At 42.9% G+C, this 19,033-nt stretch overlaps 1 protein-coding gene across 4 annotated transcripts in view; it reads right to left on the bottom strand.

The window, feature by feature from the left end:
• Positions 1 to 19,033, bottom strand: part of LYN (LYN proto-oncogene, Src family tyrosine kinase) — a 94,265-nt gene that overhangs the window by 51,749 nt on the left and 23,483 nt on the right. Inside the window, exons 1-4 of one of the 4 annotated variants that reach the window (XM_050938888.1) lie at positions 7,129 to 7,346; positions 2,104 to 2,240; positions 200 to 248; positions 3 to 108 (exon numbers count right to left, since the gene is read on the bottom strand). In XM_050938888.1, coding sequence (XP_050794845.1) covers positions 3 to 108; positions 200 to 248; positions 2,104 to 2,235 — 287 coding nt within the window. In that variant the 5' untranslated portion in view covers positions 2,236 to 2,240; positions 7,129 to 7,346. Of the gene's footprint in view, positions 1 to 2; positions 109 to 199; positions 249 to 2,103; positions 2,241 to 5,659; positions 5,733 to 7,128; positions 7,347 to 19,033 lie in introns of those variants that run through there. The other 3 variants (XM_050938889.1, XM_050938887.1, XM_050938890.1) reach the window with 3 other exon arrangements.

Genomic DNA, 19,033 nt, shown 5'->3' with positions numbered 1-19,033 from the left:
ACTCCTCGAGAACTTTCATTTTTTCTCCTTTCTTGAAGGACAAGTCATCTTCATGAATTCCCTCATAAGGATACAAGGCTACTACAATGTCTCCATGCTCCTCCGGGTCTATTAATGCAGAAAGCCAAGTGACATTCTTACTATTATATTTGTTCATATACAGCTATCACAAGTTGTTAATGTTCTTACGGAAACATACCTTCTTTACAGAATCTCTGCCCTGGTAAAAGGTGCATTTCGGTATTTCCCTACAACAAAATATTTGTTAATTAAGCAGTTGTAGATCACTATGATTATATACATTATATGCACAGTACATAATATAAAAGATTCTTCGGCTGGCGTAGAGTCATCTTACATATTTCTAAGACAACATCCACAAAACTTAAATTAAAAAAAAGCATGTGGCTATTTTTCCTGCACAATTTTAAAGTCAAAAAATAAAGTAAACATTGAAGAAGTCCCAACTAGACTTTGAACTTAGTAGCTCACACCTCACCAGGCTGAAAAGTGAAGTGTAAAATTCACAGCTTTGCTGTTGCTGCACTGACCTTTGACAAAGCTACTTTAACAGGGCAACAGAGCAATAATTATCAGTGTGAGAATCTGCCCTCAGAAAGCTAAAAACACTATTAGGACTGTCAATTAATTACACTTAACGCCTGCAATTAACGGAAAACAAAAATTAATGCATTACGTTTTTTTAATGCCTTGATTGCATACTTAACAGGGAGGGAGGCATTGGCAGCGGGGGGCAGAAGCCCCAGCCCAGAGCCTCTCACCTATATTTGAAATACAGAAAACCACCAAAAATATTTAAATAAATAGTATTCTATTATTGTGTGATAAAAACTGTGATTAATCGCAATTAATTTTTTTAATCTCAAGAGCCCTATAAAATATATTTACTTTTCGTTTACTGAGTGGAGATGTGGGGAAACTTGTTTACTGCTGACTGAGCAACTGAGAAAAAGGAATTATTTCATTTTTATCCAGGCAGTGACAATTCTTATATTTTGCCAATTTAGGGTGAAAAATGCTTATAGGTCTATATCATCTCCTCTGTACCAGGTCATCTTATAGGGTTTTGCACAGGAGATTTCAAGGCATCCTTCCCCCTCCTGGCTGCAGAAATACTTGGCAGGTGATGCTGTGTTTCCCCCTATTCAGGAGAGGGGTTTTACTAGTGGACTTGCATGGTAGCAGACCCAGTGAGTTTATTCGTGGACACCCAAACTTTGATGTCAAAGGGCCACATCTAATTTCCATAAAACGGGGCAGACTGCAGCTACCTTCATCTCTAATGTAGAGGAAGAGGTGCAGCCCACAGAGACTATCGGTTCCAACATGCAGTGCTCCATCTTGACCTGGGGGGAAGCCTACAACTGGTGGGAGCAGGGCCGGCTCCAGGCCCTAGTGCGCCAAGCGCGCACCTGTGGCCTGCCTTCAACACCCTCTCTTTGCTACTGTGGATGGAGCACTGCTCCACAGCACACACGGGTTTTCCGCTGGCTTACTTCACCCTATACGGCAGAATTGCATCCATTCTGCTGCTATTCAGTCCATATATACCTATGGAGAGAGGTGAGAAATCAAGGTTTGCTGCACTGTAACTACATGCCACAGTACACTCCTTATCAGTGTAGAACTACACATTCAAAATAAAGGGGTGGTACTTTTACAAAAGAAATTCTGATGCTCTACAGTTCTTATGAGCTTAAAAGTGCAAAATGCTTCTAAGATACTGATGCTTTTAGAACGATTTCTAAACTATTTCAGACTTAGAGTCACTCAGCATTCCTTGAAAGCATCAAACATGCCAAACCTCCCTTCCCCTCTCCCCAACTCAACAACATGTCAGGGAGTATTTTCTCTATATAAAAAGAAGGCAGAGCCGATATTTACGAAGCAATAAACCGCCAAGGGCTTTTAAAAATATTGCATACCCTTTGACGGTGAGTTGCACAGCACTACAAAGCAAAAACGTAGACAAAAATGAACAATTATAGCTTCTGCATGCATGTGTTTTTGATTTAAATTTAAATCATGCCAGTCATGCTTTGATCTTGCTATTGGAATTCTCCCCTGAGACTATCTACTTACTGGCCTTTGCTGTTTATTGGACGTTGGATCCCTCACATAAATAGTTCGTTCAGTTTTACGTACTGGTTGGTTCTTCAAATCTAGCCCATCTCCATGCAGAGTCTCTTTTCTTTTTGATTTTATACATCCCATATTTCCTGCTGGAATAAAAAAAGGTATTAAACAAAAATGTTTTATTATATAACCAAGTAGCTTTCCATGCAATCATCTGACTATGTAACACAAACTTTCTTTCCATGCACAATACCTGAGCATCAATTATGAAAGCTTCAAGTATCAGAATTGATACATGTACCTGTGGTTGGGAACCACTGCTTTAGTAGTTCCCCAATACATTCTATATCTAGGTAACCCTTATGTCAGTGTTTGCGTTCAAGATAGGACTGTCTGGGTCCAGCTGCTAGTATCTACGTAACTGGACTCCACCCAAGTAATTATGCATTTATTGAGAAAGCACCTGCAACAAATTATCTTCCTCCTTTGTAGGGCAGTAATTACCTTTATTTGTCACAGGATCTGCCTTGAAGACACCAAAAGTGTTTACATGTCAAACAGTCTAATGGAATGGGCTTGGGGCACTTACACGTGCAAGTAAACCAGAAGTAGCCAAAGCACAGGCTGCGGAGCTGAAACAGCCCATTGAATTCTACACCAGGTCTTGTGTCTGCCCACATCTTCAGTACAGAAGCCTTGTACTGATATGGTTAAAGAGATACAACTCTCCTAGTATCAGTGTAAAGGTGCCACAATTGTTCCATAGCACAAGGGCACCATATCATATAAGGCACTTTTATAGTGGTATAACTACATCCACAATAGGGCTTATGTATTTTTATAATACAAACCGTTTTATAGTAAGAGTCACGCCCCTAACCAACATAGTTATAACAGTACAGCTAGCAAGTGTAGACCTAGCCTTAGAAGCAGTCCTCAAGGAATACAGTCACAACATGTTATGCTCCCACCCAGGGCCGGCTCTAGCCATTTCGCCGTCCCAAGCACGGCGGCACGCCGCAGGGAGCGCTCTGCCGCTCGCCGGTCCTGCAGCTCTGGTGGACCTCCCGCAGGCGTGCCAGCGGATGCTCCACCGGAGTCGCAGGACCAGCGGACCCTCCACAGGCACATCTGCGGGAGGTCCACCGGAGCCGCCTGCCGCCCTCCCGGCAACCAGCAGAGCACCCCCCACGGGCATGCCGCCCCAAGCACGTGCTTGGCGCACTAGGGCCTGGAGCCGGCCCTGCTCCCACCAGTTGTAGCCTTCCCCCCAGGTCAAGATGGAGCACTGCATGTTGGAACCTATAGTCTCTGTGGGCTGTACCTCTTCCTCTACATTAGAGATGAAGGTAGCTGCAGTCTGCCCCGTTTTATGGAAATTAGATGTGGCCCTTTGACATCAAAGTTTGGGTGTCCACGAATAAACTCACTGGTCAGTGCACCATTGAGTTCAGTGACCAACTGAAAGCTCATTGATCTCCAAACCAGCTAGTCACTTGTGTTCTCTTAAATTAAAAACAAAAAACAAAAAAGTGCCCAAGGGCCCTCATTCCACAAGAAAAGTGAGTGCAGTTTTCAGTTCTGGCGTATCAATGATTGCAGCATTTCCACTCACCAGTGTAAGGTGGAGAGGCTGCATTTCTGTTGGGATCTTTTCTTACAATAGAAACCTCTTATGCTTTCATTTTTGCTTTGTGAAAACCCCATTGGAAATCCTCCCGTTCTCCAGTTCCATATGGGAGATGCATGCGCGCGCGCACACACACACACACACACACACACACACACACACACACACACACACACACACACACACACACACACACACACACACACACACACCTTCTTTCATCTGAGCACTAACAGAAGCACCCTCCAAGTTTTCAGGCACAACTCATTGTGGGCATGCAAAACTTACTTGCACTTTTGAACATGACAAACATATGTGCAAGCTGGGGTTTGTGTGTGCATATTTGATTATTAGATGTCTAACTACCTGACTGCACCCAGAATAAATGAGTATTCAGTCATCTACATGTTAACACCAGTGCCCACAATTTTGCACCTACAAAACCACAGCCTGAAGTTGAAGACTCTCAAAAAACTGGCATGAAAGTAGTCAAGCACATGCCCTAATTTTAAGTGCCATTGATTTAAAAAGGACTAATCCTATTCTTACAGTTAAACATGTGGTTAAGCGTTTTACTGAACTGGGGCCTAAATCACAGACAGAAAAGTGCCGCCCTCACTAATGGGATGAAGTCTAAAAAAATGAGTATTTTAAAATGAGTTTTATTCCATGAGACAACCAGACAGATAAAAAGTGACTTGCCCAAGGTCACAAATCATATCAGTGGCAGAGCAGGGAAAAGAAATCCTGACTCCCAGTTCAGAGCCTTATAGCTACTGGAGATGGAAAGGATTAATGTGATGTGGGGACCTTAACTGTATGTTATGGTGGGAGGCGGAAAGAAGAGAGATTGAAGATCCATCCCCCCCAAAGTTAAAAAAGGATGTTAACTTTAGTTGTAATTGTGTCATTCATAATGGTGACAGTAAAATCATTTGATGAATATTTTGCACACACAACTAAATTTCAGCCATCTAGTAACATATACTTCAGATGTGTCATCCAAGATTAAACTCACAGCAATGATAACCTAGAACATGAATGTGTTACAGATTGAGGGTCCAATTCTGCAAGATACTAATCTCCTCCAAAGAGGCGCTAAGCACTCTTCACTCCCATTGATTTCAAAGGGAGTTAGGGGTACCCTGGGCCAGATCCACAAAGGAATTCCAATCCAATGGAAGTTAGGAGTCATAAATCTTTGTGGATCTGGATCTCAATTCCTCATAGATCAAACTCTTTACCTGTCCTTTATTAATTACTCTCTCAAATCTTTCTAAAAAAGCAGTTGAAAAAACTGCAACAGATTAAGGTAAATGAAGTGCATGTTTAACTTTCAGACAAACTGATTTACAGGATTTCTAATTAAGTGTATGAAGATTCTGAAAACCTCATTTCACGTAAAGCAACTGAAAAATATTTAAGACATGTTACGAATTTTGCCACTTACTTCATTTTATTCTGATACTATAATGGTAAAATTAAAGTTTCTATGAATTCTCCCACGACCTTGGGATCATATACTTTCATGGGTGTCCCCAGTACTTTATGCATCTCTGATAAACATTATACATTGAAAGCAAATTCACTTCTTGCCCCTGGGCAGGAAGGTCCTTAGAATGAATGGCATGAGAATTAAAACTCCATAAAGCTAATCTTAACAGCAGACATGGTAAGATAAATATGCTAAAAGTGATAGATTTTAAAATATTTATACTATGTAATTGCCTCTTTTAACCCTTAAAATATAAACAGTCAACCCTAGTAAAAATATATTACTGAAAAAGTATTGAAAAATATGTAATGAATGAAGCATATCTATTTCTTAAGTTATAGTATATTTCTGTAGAAAGTATGAGAAAGTAGATTTATGCATGAATATTGCATTTACTGTAAAATGTTTATTTGCATGACATTTTCCTCCCTACTTACCTCAATAAACATTGGGTAAGTGTAATCTTTTGTGACAAGGAAGTTCTTTTTTGCTGGTATTAAGAGGAGGATTTGATAAGCTTTCAGCTGTTCAGAAGTACAACATTGTTACAGATTAGAGTATTTGTTCTTCTGAGATAAGAATCATTTGTATGACAAAGGTAATACTTTCAGGGCTTGTCTACATCACAAAGTTGCAGCGCTGGTGAGGAGGTTACAGCGCTGCAACTTAGGAGGTGTACACATCTGCAGGGCATCACCAGCGCTGCAACTCCCTGTTTGCAGTGCTGGCCGTACTCCCGTTTTGTCTCGGGTGTAGAGGATCCAGCGCTGGTGATCCAGCCCTGGTAATCAAGTGTAGACACTTACCAGCCCTTTTCTTGACCTCCGTGGAATAAGCAGGTATCGCAGCATACCTGAGGAAGCCTCTCTGGTAATCAAGCAGGTCTCCTTCCCCGGTTTGCTCTCGCGTTCCCCGAACCCCCGAGCAAGCAGGTCTCCTTCCCTGCGGTTTGCAGGGGGGTTCGGGGAACGCGAGAGCAAACCGCGGGGAAGCAGGTCTCCTTCCCCGGTTTGCTCTCACATTCCCCGAACCCCCGTGCAAGCAAGTCTCCTTCCCCGGTTTGCTCTCGCGTTCCCCGAACCCCCGTGCAAGCAGGTCTCCTTCCCTGCGGTTTGCAGGGGGGTTCGGGGAACGCGAGAGCAAACCGTGGGGAAGCAGGTCTCCTTCCCCGGTTTGCTCTCGCGTTCCCCGAACCCCCGTGCAAGCAGGTCTCCTTCCCTGCGGTTTGCAGGGGGGTTCAGGGAACGCGAGAGCAAACCACGGGGAAGCAGGTCTCCTTCCCCGGTTTGCTCTCGCGTTCCCCGAACCCCCGTGCAAGCAGGTCTCCTTCCCTGCGGTTTGCTCTCGCGTTCCCCGAACCCCCTTGAAGCCGCCCAACAGCGCTGCAGTGTGGCCACATCTAACACCACTTGCAGCGCTGGTTGCTGTAAGTGTGGCCACTCTGCAGCGCTGGCCCTATACAGCTGTACTAATACAGCTGTAACAACCAGCGCTGCAAAATTGTAGATGTAGACATACCCTCAGTCTCTTTACAGACATTTCTCATTCCCACAATGTTTTGCAATAGGCGATATATTACTTTTCATCAATGCTTTTAATCAATTTTCCTATCCACTTTTCTAGACATGAAAGGTGCTGTACATGTGGATGAGAAGAAACTATATAAGAGAGGATAGCTTCTATAAGCAGACACTTAACTAAGTAATTTGACTTAAATTATTATTGAATAAAAGCATCTGATTTTATTACATGGCCTAAAAGGTAAAATGAAGTTTAAAGACATGACTGCTCTTTTGATTAACATCTTCAGTTTGTTGTTACAAACTTAGGTTACAAACCTAAGTTTTTACACACACATGCCCTACAAAGATAACTATGAGCTTCCTAATGTTTCATAATCACCAACCTTTCTTTTGATGTCTACAAAGATGTAGGATTCAAAGAGAATTCAAGATCATCATCATCTGCCAGCATATCCTCTCACTCCAGTAGTATTTTGTCTCTTCTCTTTGCTTAGCTTTCTCTTTGATTTCAAGTAGATTTTAGGTACCAGAAACTGTCTGCAATGTATTTGTTTGGATTTTAAAAGCTGCTGTCGTTCTGACAAACACAGCTGTTTTATCTGCCTGTTGCTTCAGTACCAGCAATGTAATTTAACTAAAACCACAAGTATTTTAGCCTAATACTCATAGTGGAAGATCACGTGACTATTACAGGTCCATCCACTATGACGTTTGTACCTCATGATGTTTTGCTTCCTTTAAGTGCTTATCTATATACATCATCTATATCTTATCACATTTTTCAATATGTTCGTGGTTGCCTCTTCTAGTGATGTTTGTTACACATATTAATTATGCTGTGAGTTAACGATATTTTCATAAATCAACTTGAATGCCTGGGCTTTTCTTAACCAATCACTTTTTACTAAACTGCTTCTCAAATCCCAACACATTTTTCAATCACTTAGAGTGGTTTTAGTTTAATCTTAGTATAAACTGGAGAATAATCTTAATTTTCAAAACTGACTAAAATATTTTTATAATAGCTTTTTTAAAAGTTGTTATAAAATCCATATCCTCCAATTAGTAAAATGCACTAACATACAGTATGCAAACTGCCTAATAGTATCTATTCAAGGAGCTGACTAAACAATCCCAAAGCTGTGATAAGATATAGATACCTCTTAATAAATCTCTCTATATATGGATACTTACTGTGCAAATGAGACGTTTCTATGTCATTGCAAGCTTTATAGGTGGTAGAATATAACTTTAAACAATAGTTAATCATCAGTTATTTATACTGTCTGCCTGCTGTAAGAGACTGAAATATTTATTTTTGTAAATTATATTTCATATCTTAACTGTGCAATCTGCTGTGAAGGAACAATGTTGCTTTTTTAAAAAAATCAAAAATCCAAAAAGTCATCATTGGGCAATGCTTTGCATTTAGAACTCTGAATCTAGATTTGAAAACAGCCTATTTTTCACCTGCACATTCCAAAAAGATTAAAATTAAAATGACAGGTAAGTGCATCTTTTTACAATTTTAAATTGTATTAGTACTCCCTTAGAAAGCTGAAAAGAAAATTTCTCTCTCTCTCTAGTCTTTTTCCAATTTCATCCCACTTTCTCTCACTGTGGCTTTTTACACTGATTGTTCTGTGTTTTTTTCCATAGTTTATAAGGCCAGACATAGAGCTGGTTGTAAATTTCCTAATGAAACAGAATTTTCTTGGAAAATGCTCATTCTTCAAACCCAAAATGTCTCATGAAAGCAAATCAGGTTCCATGAATTTTAGTGAACCACAGGAAGGTTTCTGTCAGAAATCTAACTAGTTCCCTGCCAGCCCATGTGGCGTGGTGCTCGAGAGCCCCACCATTCACACTGCACTGGAGACGGGGTCCTCCAGGTTTCCAGGATACATATTTCTAGGAAACACCACCATGCCAGGGCTTTCTGGCTCCCTGCAGTCCCAAAAGCCCAGGGAAAATCGGCTCTAGCCAGGGTTCTCGGAATGTAGGCTCCTTCTTCTGCAGCACAGAGCTTGGAACCCCTTTCTGCCACACAGTTGGGAGCCTGGAAGTCCTGCAATGGGCTTCCAGAGTCTAGGGCTCTGGGGCAGCCCTGCCATACAGACTGTCCCTGGGCCTGTGAGCCCAGGGCTTCCAGACTACTGGGCCAGTTGCAGGGCCGGCTCCAGGGTTTTTTGGTGCCTCAAGTGGTGGCGGGGGGGAGGAATCTGCAATTGCGATCGGCAGCAGCTCCACCATGCCGCTTTGTTCTTCGGCGGCAATTCAGAGGCAGGTCCTTCCCTCTGAGAGGGACTGAGGGACCCGCCACCAAATTGCCACTGAAGTGCCCAAGGTGCCGCCTCTTCCCTTGGGCTGCTTGCTGAGCTGGTGCCTGGAGCGGGCCCTGGTCAGTTGCCTCCCCAGGCTGCCTGACTCTCTCATCTGATCTCCTGTATAAATACAGACTACAGGACTTCCCTGAATTAATTCAAGTTTGAACTAGAGTATGTCTTTTGGAAAAAATCCAAACATGATTGAAAATTTTCCAGTGATGACCGTTGTTTTCTTGGCATCTCCATAACCATCTAAACAGATTTATTCAAATATTGAAGCCTCCTTCTCTAGGCAAAAGTATGGAAAAACCTTAAAAGGTTTGGAAATTCAGTTCATATGACCTTTTTTCTCCCATCCAGCCTGGCAAAGACCACCTCCTCTTACCAGAGTATTTCAAGGACCCTGTTTTTCAGTACCGCAGCTCTCTCCTGCCTGTGTTGTAAGGACCAACTCTACAGTAAGGGCTCACACTTCCATCTTTGAGAGCCCTAGAAATACCACATTTCTGGCACACTGTCACTCGATGCAGTCTGTAGCATATCTGCCTCAGAGAACACAACAGAAAAATTTAAATCAAAGCACTAGGGCTCAGCATAGATTTACGTGGATCTGGCAGCATACTTTTAAACCTGCTGGTCATGATGAGGGAAGGGGCTCTGGCTAACACAACGGTAAGAAACAATGTTAGCTAGAGGGGAGAGGAGTCATAGGAAGGGAATAAATTTGGGGGTTCATGAATTCAAATCTTAAAAAACATTTAGGTTTTTGTTTTATTCAAGTCAGTTGCCATAAAAGGCATAAGAAGATGTTCTTTAAATACGCAACGAGCAAGAGAAAGATGAAGGAAAGTGCAGGTCCTCTACTTAGCATGGAAGGAAAGCTAATAATAGATTCCATCAAGAAGGCTGAGGCATTTAATGCCTGTTTTGCTTGCCTTCATGAAAAAAAGGGTACTGGTGACCAGATACTCAATACAACCAATATTAACAAGAAGCGGGAAGGAACACAAGCCAAAATAGGAAAAGAAAAGGTTAAAGAATATTTAGATGTATTCAAATAAGCAGAGTGTAATGAAATTCATCCTAGGGTACTTGAGGAGCTAGCTGAAGCAATCTCAAAAATGTTAGCAATTATCTTCAAGAATTCATGGAAAATGCGTGAGGTCCCAGAGGACAAGAGAAGGGTAAACAAACATAGTACCTATTTTTAAAAAGGGGAACAAAGACGACCCAAGGAATTATAGACCAATCAGCCTAACTTTGATCTCTAGAAAGATACTGGAACAAATTGTTAAACACACAGTTTGTAAGCACCTAGTGCAGGGGTACTGTATGGAGGCCAGGTAGGTAAGGCTGTGCCTTCCCAAACAGCCTGCTCCCCGCCCCCTATCTACACCCTCCCCCTTCCCACCCCCTGACTGCCCACCTCAGAATCGCCAATCCATCCAACCTCCCCTGCTCCTTGTCTCCTGACCACCCCCTGCCAGTACCCCTACCCCTTATCCACCCCCCCTGCTCCCTGTCCCCTGACTGCCCTAATCCCTATTCACACCCCTGCTCCCTGACAGCCTCCCCCCAGGACTCCCACTCCCAACCCTCCCTGTTCCTCATCCCCTGACCACCACCCCCAGAACCTCCAGCCCATCCAACCGCCCCCTCCTCCTTGACTACCCCCCAAGACCTCCTGCTCCCTTACCCAACCCCCAGCTCCCCGCCCCCTTACCAGCAGCAGGAGCTCACAGCTGTGACACCCAGACAGAGCCAGCTGTGCTCCCGATGCTGCTCAGCAGGAGCATGGGCCAGAGTACGGCCTGCACGGTGGCATGGCTGCGGGGAAGGGGAGACAGCGGGGGAGGGGCCGGGGACTAGGCTGCCTGGCCAGGAGCTCAGGGGCCGGGCAGAACGGTCCCAGGGGCCAGATGTGGCCCATGGGCCGTAGTTCGTCCACATCTGACCTAGAGGATAATAAGGTTATAAGGAATAGCCAGCATGGATTTGTCAAGAGCAAACCATGCCAAACCAGCCTAATTTCCTTCTTTGACAGGGTTTCTGGCCTAGTGGATGGTGCAGGAAGCAGTAGTTGCGATAACCTGGATTTTAGTAAAGATTTTCACACAATTTCACATGACATTCTCATAAGCAAACTAGAGAAATGCAGTCTAGATTAAGGTACTATAAGGTGGATACACAACTGGTTGAAAGACCACGCTCAAAGAGTAGTTATGAATAGTTCTCTGTCAAACTGGGAGTGTCTCTCTAGTGGGGTCCAGCAGATGTCAGTCCCGAGTCTGTTACTATTCAATATTTTTATTAATGACTTGGGTAACAAAGAGAATGCTTATAAAATATGCAGATGACACCAACCTGAGAGGACTTGCAAGAACTCTGGAAGAGGACAGGATTCAAATTCAAAAGGACCTTGACAAATTGGAGAATTTGTTTCAATTCAACAAGATGAAATTCAATAAAGACAGTGCAAAGTACTCCAGGGGTGGGGATCAAATGTACAACTACAAAATGGGGAATAACTGGCTATGTGGTAGTTCTGCTGAAAAAGCATCTGATGGTTATAGTGGATCACAAACTGAACATGAGTCAACAATGTGGTGCTAATATTCTGGGGTGTATTAACAGGAGTATCATATGTAAGACGCAGGAGGTAATTGTCCTGCTCAACTTGGCACTGGGAGCCTCAGCTGGAGTAATCTGTCCAATTCTTGGCACCACATTTCAGGAAGATGTGGAGAAACTGGAGGGAATCCAGAGGAGGACAACAGAAAATGATAAAAGGCTTAGAAAACCTGACATATAAGGAAAGGTTAAAAAAAATGGCAAGTTTAGTCTTGAGAAGAGAAGACTGATGGGGGAGCTGATAACAGTCTTCATATATATTAAGGGCTGTTATAAAGAGGACTGTGATCAATTCTTGTTCTACCTTCAGTGGACATGCAGAACAAGTAATAGGCTTAATCTGCAGCAAGGGAGATTTAGGCTGGATATTAGGAAAAACTTTCTGACTAAAAGGGTTAAGTTCTGAAATAGGCTTCCAATAGAGGTTGTGGAATCATTGGAAACAGACCATCCCTGACAGGTGTTTGCCCAGCCTAAGTTTACTTGGTTATGCCTCAGCGCCGGGGGCTGGACTAGATGATTTCTCAGGGTCCTTCCCATCTCTACATTTTCTATTATTCTATATTCCACCACTACTCATAAAAAGGATTTTTGGCCTACTGCATGTCTCTGATTCTATTCTCATTAACTCAGGACGTTCCCTGGACTCACAAGCCCAGAAACCTTTGAGTCAATCTTCATCCTAACCTTGTTTCCTTTCCCACATCTCCATTTTACACTGCTTTCCAGAACATTGCCTCTGGGACATTGACTGACTTTCTGCTGAAATCTTTATGCATATATTATTCACTTCCTGTCTCATCCATTTTAGTCCTCTCTTCATTTAATTCATTCTTATTGGTCCAGCCCACCACCCTCACATTCCCTCCTCATTTTAATCCAATCCCTTACCTGGCAGACACACATGCACCAGAGAACACCACACTGAAGGGCACTGCATTTCCAAGGCCATCATGCTGCTCCCCTCCCCTTGCCCCACAAGCAGTCCATTCAACATGTGAAGTGTTAGTGAAGGCTGAACTCAAACTCTACCAGGCAGAACCCCTTACTCAGACTTGGTGCAAGTATGGGCTGCTCCCTTGAAATTAATGAATTTGCACTGTTTTACATGAAATCTGAATTGGTCCCAAGAACCTTTTCCTTGTGACATCAGTCCCACTGACATGAACAGTAGGGTTCCCAACTTTCTATTGGCTGAAAACCAGATCCCCAAGGCCCTGCCCTCCGACCCCGCCTCTTCATCCCAAGGCCCCACCCCGCTCTGCCTTTTCACCAGGCCCTGCCCCCCACCTGCTCCTCTTCCCCCCTCCCCATCACTTGCTGCTCTCCCTTTTCAACTGGACTTTCCGGTAGAAAACCAGACACTTGGCAACCTTAGGCCTGGTCTACACTATGCGTTTAAACTGATTTTAGCAGCGTTAAACCGATTTAACGGCGCACCCATCCACACTACGAGGCCCTTCATATTGATATAAAGGGCTCTTTAAATTGGTTTCTGTACTCCTCCCCAACAAGAGAAGTAGCGCTAAAATCGGTATTACCATATCGGATTAGGGTTAGTGTGGCCGCAAATCGACGGTATTGGCCTCCGGGCGGTATGCCACAGTGCACCACTGTGACTGCTCTGGACAGCAATCTGAACTCGGATGCAGTGGCCAGGTAAACAGGAAAAGCCCCGCAAACTTTTGAATTACATTTCCTGTTTGTCCAGCATGGAGCTCTGATCAGCACAGGTGGCCATGCAGTCCCAAATCCAAAAAGAGCTCCAGCATGGACCATATGGGAGATACTGGATCTGATCGCTGTATGGGGAGACAAATCTGTTCTATCAGAGCTCCATTACAGAAGACGAAATGCCAAAGTGTTTGAAAAAAATCTCCAGGCTACACAGTGCTGCGTGACAAGCGTAACAGAAAGCCAAAGAATCAAATGGACGCTCATGGAGGGAGGGAGGGAGGGGGTGCTGAGGACTCCAGCTATCCCACAGTCCACAGCAGTCTCCGAAGAGTATTTGCATTCTTGGCTGAGCTCCCAGTGCCTGTAGGTTCAAACACATTGTCCAGCGTGGTTCAGGGTATAGCTCGTCAATTTACTCCCTCGCCCCGACCACGTGAAAGAAAAGGGAAAGAAATCGTTTCTTGACTTTTTTCAGTGTCACCCTATGTCTACTGAATGCTGCTGGTAGACGTAATGCTGCAGCAGTGAAGAGCAGTATCCGCTCTTCTCCCCTCCCCGGTGGCAGATGGTACAATATGACTGCTATCCGTCGTCACCATCAGCCCGTGAGTGCTTCTGGCTGGCCTCAGGTGAGGCTGGCCAGGGGCGTCTCGGTAAAAATAGGAATGATTCCCGGTCATTCCCAGTAGATGGTACAGAACGGCTGGTAACCGTCCTCATCATAGCAACTGGGGGCTGAGCTCCATCAGCTCCCTCCCTTTCCTGTGTAAAGAAAAGATTCTGTACTGCCTGGACTGTCACAGCACCGGAAGGTTACCTCCCCCTCATTTTATCTCACTAACAAGTCACTGTTTCTTATTCCTGCATTCTTTATAACTTCATGATACAAATGGGGGGGGACACTGCCATGGTAGTCCAGGAAGGTTGGGGGAGGAGGGAAGCAATGGGTGGGGTTGTTGCAGGGGCACCCCCCGTGAATGGCATGTAGCTCACCATTTCTGGGGGATCTGACACAGAGCAGCTGTGCTCTCTGATACACTGGTTCTCTAGTACACTTGCCCCATATTCAAGGCGGGACTGACTATTTTTAGAAACCATAAAGGAGAGATTGACTCAGGGAGTCATTCCCAGTTTTGCCTTTGCGCCCCCAGCAGACCTCAGCCAGGGGCACCCATTATAGCAGCAGACAGTACAGAACGACAGATAACCATCATCTTACTGCCAATTTACAATGGCAGCAGACGATACAGAACAACTGATAACCGTCTCTGCTATCATGCAAAAGCAAATGAATGCTGCTGTGTAGCGCTGCAGTAACGCCTCTGTTAGCGGCATCCAGTACACATACACTGTAAAAAAAAAAAAAAAGCGGTTGCTGGGCTATGGTGTCTGCCGGAGCAATCCAGGGAAAAAGGGCGCAAAATGATTGTCTGCCGTTGTTTTCCCAGAGGAAGGAATGAGTGACGACATTTACCCAGAACCACCCGCAACAATGATTTTTGCCCCATCAGGCACTGGGATCTCAACCCAGAATTCCAAGAGGTGGGGAAGACTGCGGGAACTATGGGATAGCTACAGAATAGCTACCCACAGTGCAACGCTCCAGAAATCGACGCTAGCCTCAGACCATGGATGCACACCGCCAAATTAATGTGCTTAGTGTGGCTGCATGCACTCGACTTTATACAATCTGTTTTACAAAACCGTTTTATGTAAAATCGGATTAATCCCGTAGCGTAGAAGTACCCTTAATGAGAATTAGAGTCTTTCTCAAGTCCATTGCTGCACTTGGTCTCCCTTCTGACAACAACATTTCTAAAATTTTTGCACTTTTCCTAATCTTTATCTGGGAAAAATGAGATAAAGCCAAATTATATTTTAATATGCATATGTTTGGAGCCAGCCAAAAATAATCGGACATATTAATTCCTAGTATAACTCCATTAAAGTAAAGGATTATATAGGTTGAGAAATAATAAATTATGCTGGTACCATGGGGTTTTGTTAAACTTGCTTACACTCAAGTCAAAATCCAAAATTCCTATGTAATGGGACCTTTAAAATTACAAATCTATTTGATTATTTGATACTTGCATAAAACCCATTACTACAATATCTAAACACTTCAGTTTCCCATGATGATCTCCCAATGATATATGCACTGATTGCAAACCAAATTTCTTCCTGTTTACTTGACAATATCATTTCATTGAAGTTCAATCCTGTGCCAATGGCATATTCATACTGACTTTATTGGGAACAAGATAGGGCCTTTTTATTGTAAGCTGTCTGGGGCAGGGACCATCATTTACTATACAGCTGAAGAGGTGAGGTTTTTTTACCCATGAAAGTTTATGTCCAAAGAAATTGGTTAGTCTTTAAGGTGCTACTGGACTCTTCGTTGTTTTTGTGGATACAGACTAACATGGCTACCCCTCTAATAATTTACTATGTATTTCTAGACAGCATGGAGGATACTGATAAAGCTCAGTGTATCAAACAATAAAGATTCAGGCTATAGTCTTATCATTCTTAACAAATCACTCATTTGCTCATAAAAAGCCTGATCAAATATTTATAGTGGAAGGTTGTCCTTCACTGTGCTTGCTAAGGTAAAAGGAGCCACTGGACTGCTAAATATTTTTTTAAAGCTTATGTAACCTGGAGTTGAGCAATGTTTCACATAGGAAGACAGCTGAAGATTGCTGAATTTGGAGTTTTTAGCAGTTAAAAAGGAACAGAGCAAAGAACAGTACATGGGAACATAGCATAGACAAGGGATTATTCATTAGTGAATCAAGAAGTGAAATATAATAAACTATCATTTCTATTTATAAACCAGAAAACCTCTATCACACACAAAGCAGCAAAGGTGTGTGCACTACAGCGCTCACAATTCATTCAACACACAATAAAATAAATGATTTTCATTTCAAAGACTGACTCAGTTTTCCAACTATGTCTTGTATGTAAGGGACACTACCAGCAGAAGCCATGCGCACATTTGGGACACCAAGTATTAAGAAAGCTTTGCTTCTAAAATTACAGTTCTTTGGGACAGGGCCTCTCTCCCCACTACTATGCAACTGGGTGGCGTGACTGTGGCATTTGTAGACATACCTGAGCTATCTTTAATCAAAACTAGCTTGAATAACAATAGCAGTGAAGTGGCTCCACAGGCAAGCGCATCCCCCCACAACCCTCAGTATGTACTCAAGTGACCTCTGCCCATGCTGCCACAGCGTCACTGCTATTGCTGCTTGAACAGTAAGCTCAAGTAGGTCTACAAGTTCCGCACTCACAGCTCCTGACTGCAGAGTACTCAGACATGTACTTTATATTTCTATAGTACCAAGCAAAATGGGATCTCGATCTTGGTTAGGACACTTAGGCGCTACCATAATAGAAATCAACAACGAAACCATCTACGGGGAAGTAACACTTTCAAGGATCTAAAGAAAACTCCTTCCCAGACGAAACTTCTTTGGCTTTCCATAAATCCCTCTCACCTTTTGTTTAGACTTGTTAGAAACTTGGCCTCATATCATTCCTTACCCAGGCAAAACATAAACAAGGAGTATTAAATAGGATCTATAATCACGTCATTACTACAATTTGAAAGATGGAAAGATAATTTTGAAATGAAATAAAAGTTTAATCAAAACTAGCTTCCCTTTAATTAAAGGGAAGGACAACTGAATTTATATGAACCATAAATTCAGCTTTTCCTTGTTTATTTCAATAAAATGTTAAAATAATATCACTCCACAGAGAGGTTGCCATTTTGTTAACATTATAGAAATTCGTAAAGAATTACATAATGGATTTTATGACTTATGGACTTAAAGAATTAGGAACATGTTCCAGCTTTATGTAGTCATTTCTGGCACCAACATTAAACTTGTTTTATGATAAGTTAACATCTATTTTCTGATGTGATCACACTTTATTTTTTTGCAATTCTTTGCCTGAACTGCATCCTCCAGGATTTTGAATCAATAGCACCAATGAATTAATCAGTTTCACCAGTCCCTAGGCAATTGCACCTTCATTTTGTTTTTGTTTACATTTTTTCTTTTGTATTTAATATTCTTGAAGAGGAAGGAAGGGGAAATAAGGTATTATTACTTTGTCATAACAGAATTAACAACTTTATCTGATCCTTTTTGAAGATTCAGGTAAAGTGGACCACGGGTAAAAACAATATTGTATCATCATACTAACAAAGTTTAGGAAGGATCCCAAAGCACTTCACAGATTTAAAGTGCCATAGAAACTATACTTTACACACACACAGAATCACTTCCCCCACCACTAAAATGCATCCAGCACTGAAGTGAAATAAAGCTGTATTTAGTGGCACACAGCAACATTACACAACTGATTAGGTTGAGAACTTCATTTCCAACTGCAATTGAAGAGTAAATTACTGGCACTGGATTATCCGGATTGGAATCTGGCTGTATCAGTGGGTTAAAATTTAAAGACAAATTGCAAATACCTTACTCCTATTGGTGAACACCTAAACATACAAGAAGTCACACTGAGATTTATGAATGTAAATGCTCACCAATGGGAGTAAGGGGTTCACAAGATGGTCCTTAATTTTTTTTTAAATGTTTAAGCTAATCAGGAGTCTGATTTGTCTTGCATATCCCAAGTTTCACCTCACTTAAAAACTTCTTGCTTATAAAAATCTGATATAAAACCACAAATGTGTCAGAGCACACTAGTACTGAAAAATTGCTTACTTTCCCATTCCATCTGTATGAAATTTTAGTTGGTACTGACTTTGCTAGTGCTTTTTATGTAGCCTGTTGTAAAACTAAGTAGATATCTGAGTTGATGTACCCCCGGAAGACCTCTGTGTACCTCTCAGGGGTACACATACGCCTGGCTGAAGAACCACTGCTCTATAGGAAGGTGGATGGACAGAGCTCCTTGTAGTTTCCGTGGAAACTTAAGCACTTCCTGCTTAAAGTGAATTTGAGCTGGTTCCCTTTCACACAGTCTGTTCTGTATTCTGTCCAAATTACAGCGCTGAAACCCCTACCCCAGGGGTGATCAACCTGAGCCTGAGAAAGAGCCAGAATTTACCAATATACATTGCCAAAGAACCACAGTAATACATCAGCAGCTCCACGTCAGCTCCACGCCCCCGCTCCCAGTGCCTCCTGATCAGCTGTTACTTGGTGTGCAGGAGGCTCTGCAGGGGAGAAGCGAGGGTATGGAAAGCTCAGGGGAGGGGGTGGGAAGGGGTGGAGTGGGGGCAGGGCCAGGGGTTGAGCAGTGAGCACCCCCTGGCACATTGGAAAGTTGGTGCCTGTAGCTCCAGGCCCCGGAGTCAGTGCCTATACAAGGAGCCACATATTAACTTCTGAAGAGCCACATGTGACTTCCGAGCCATAGCTTAGCCACCCCATCCCACCATGCACGCATGCATGCTCCCACACATGCATGCAAACCCTCCCAGTGCAGGATGTAGTTTAACTTTGCACATCTAGAATATTTATACCAGGGCAAAATGCCTAATTTATAAACATGCAAAACATTGGTATTGATTCCAACAAATATAAAGTTTTTGTCTAGATTTATTTGAAACTAGGCCTCACTGTTATAAGAAGAATGGATGGAAGGAAGAATTAACCAAGAA

Source organism: Gopherus flavomarginatus, chromosome 2 (genome assembly GCF_025201925.1).
Source record: "Gopherus flavomarginatus isolate rGopFla2 chromosome 2, rGopFla2.mat.asm, whole genome shotgun sequence".
NCBI lineage: Eukaryota > Metazoa > Chordata > Testudines > Testudinidae > Gopherus > Gopherus flavomarginatus.
This window is presented reverse-complemented; position numbering and strand designations above follow the sequence as displayed.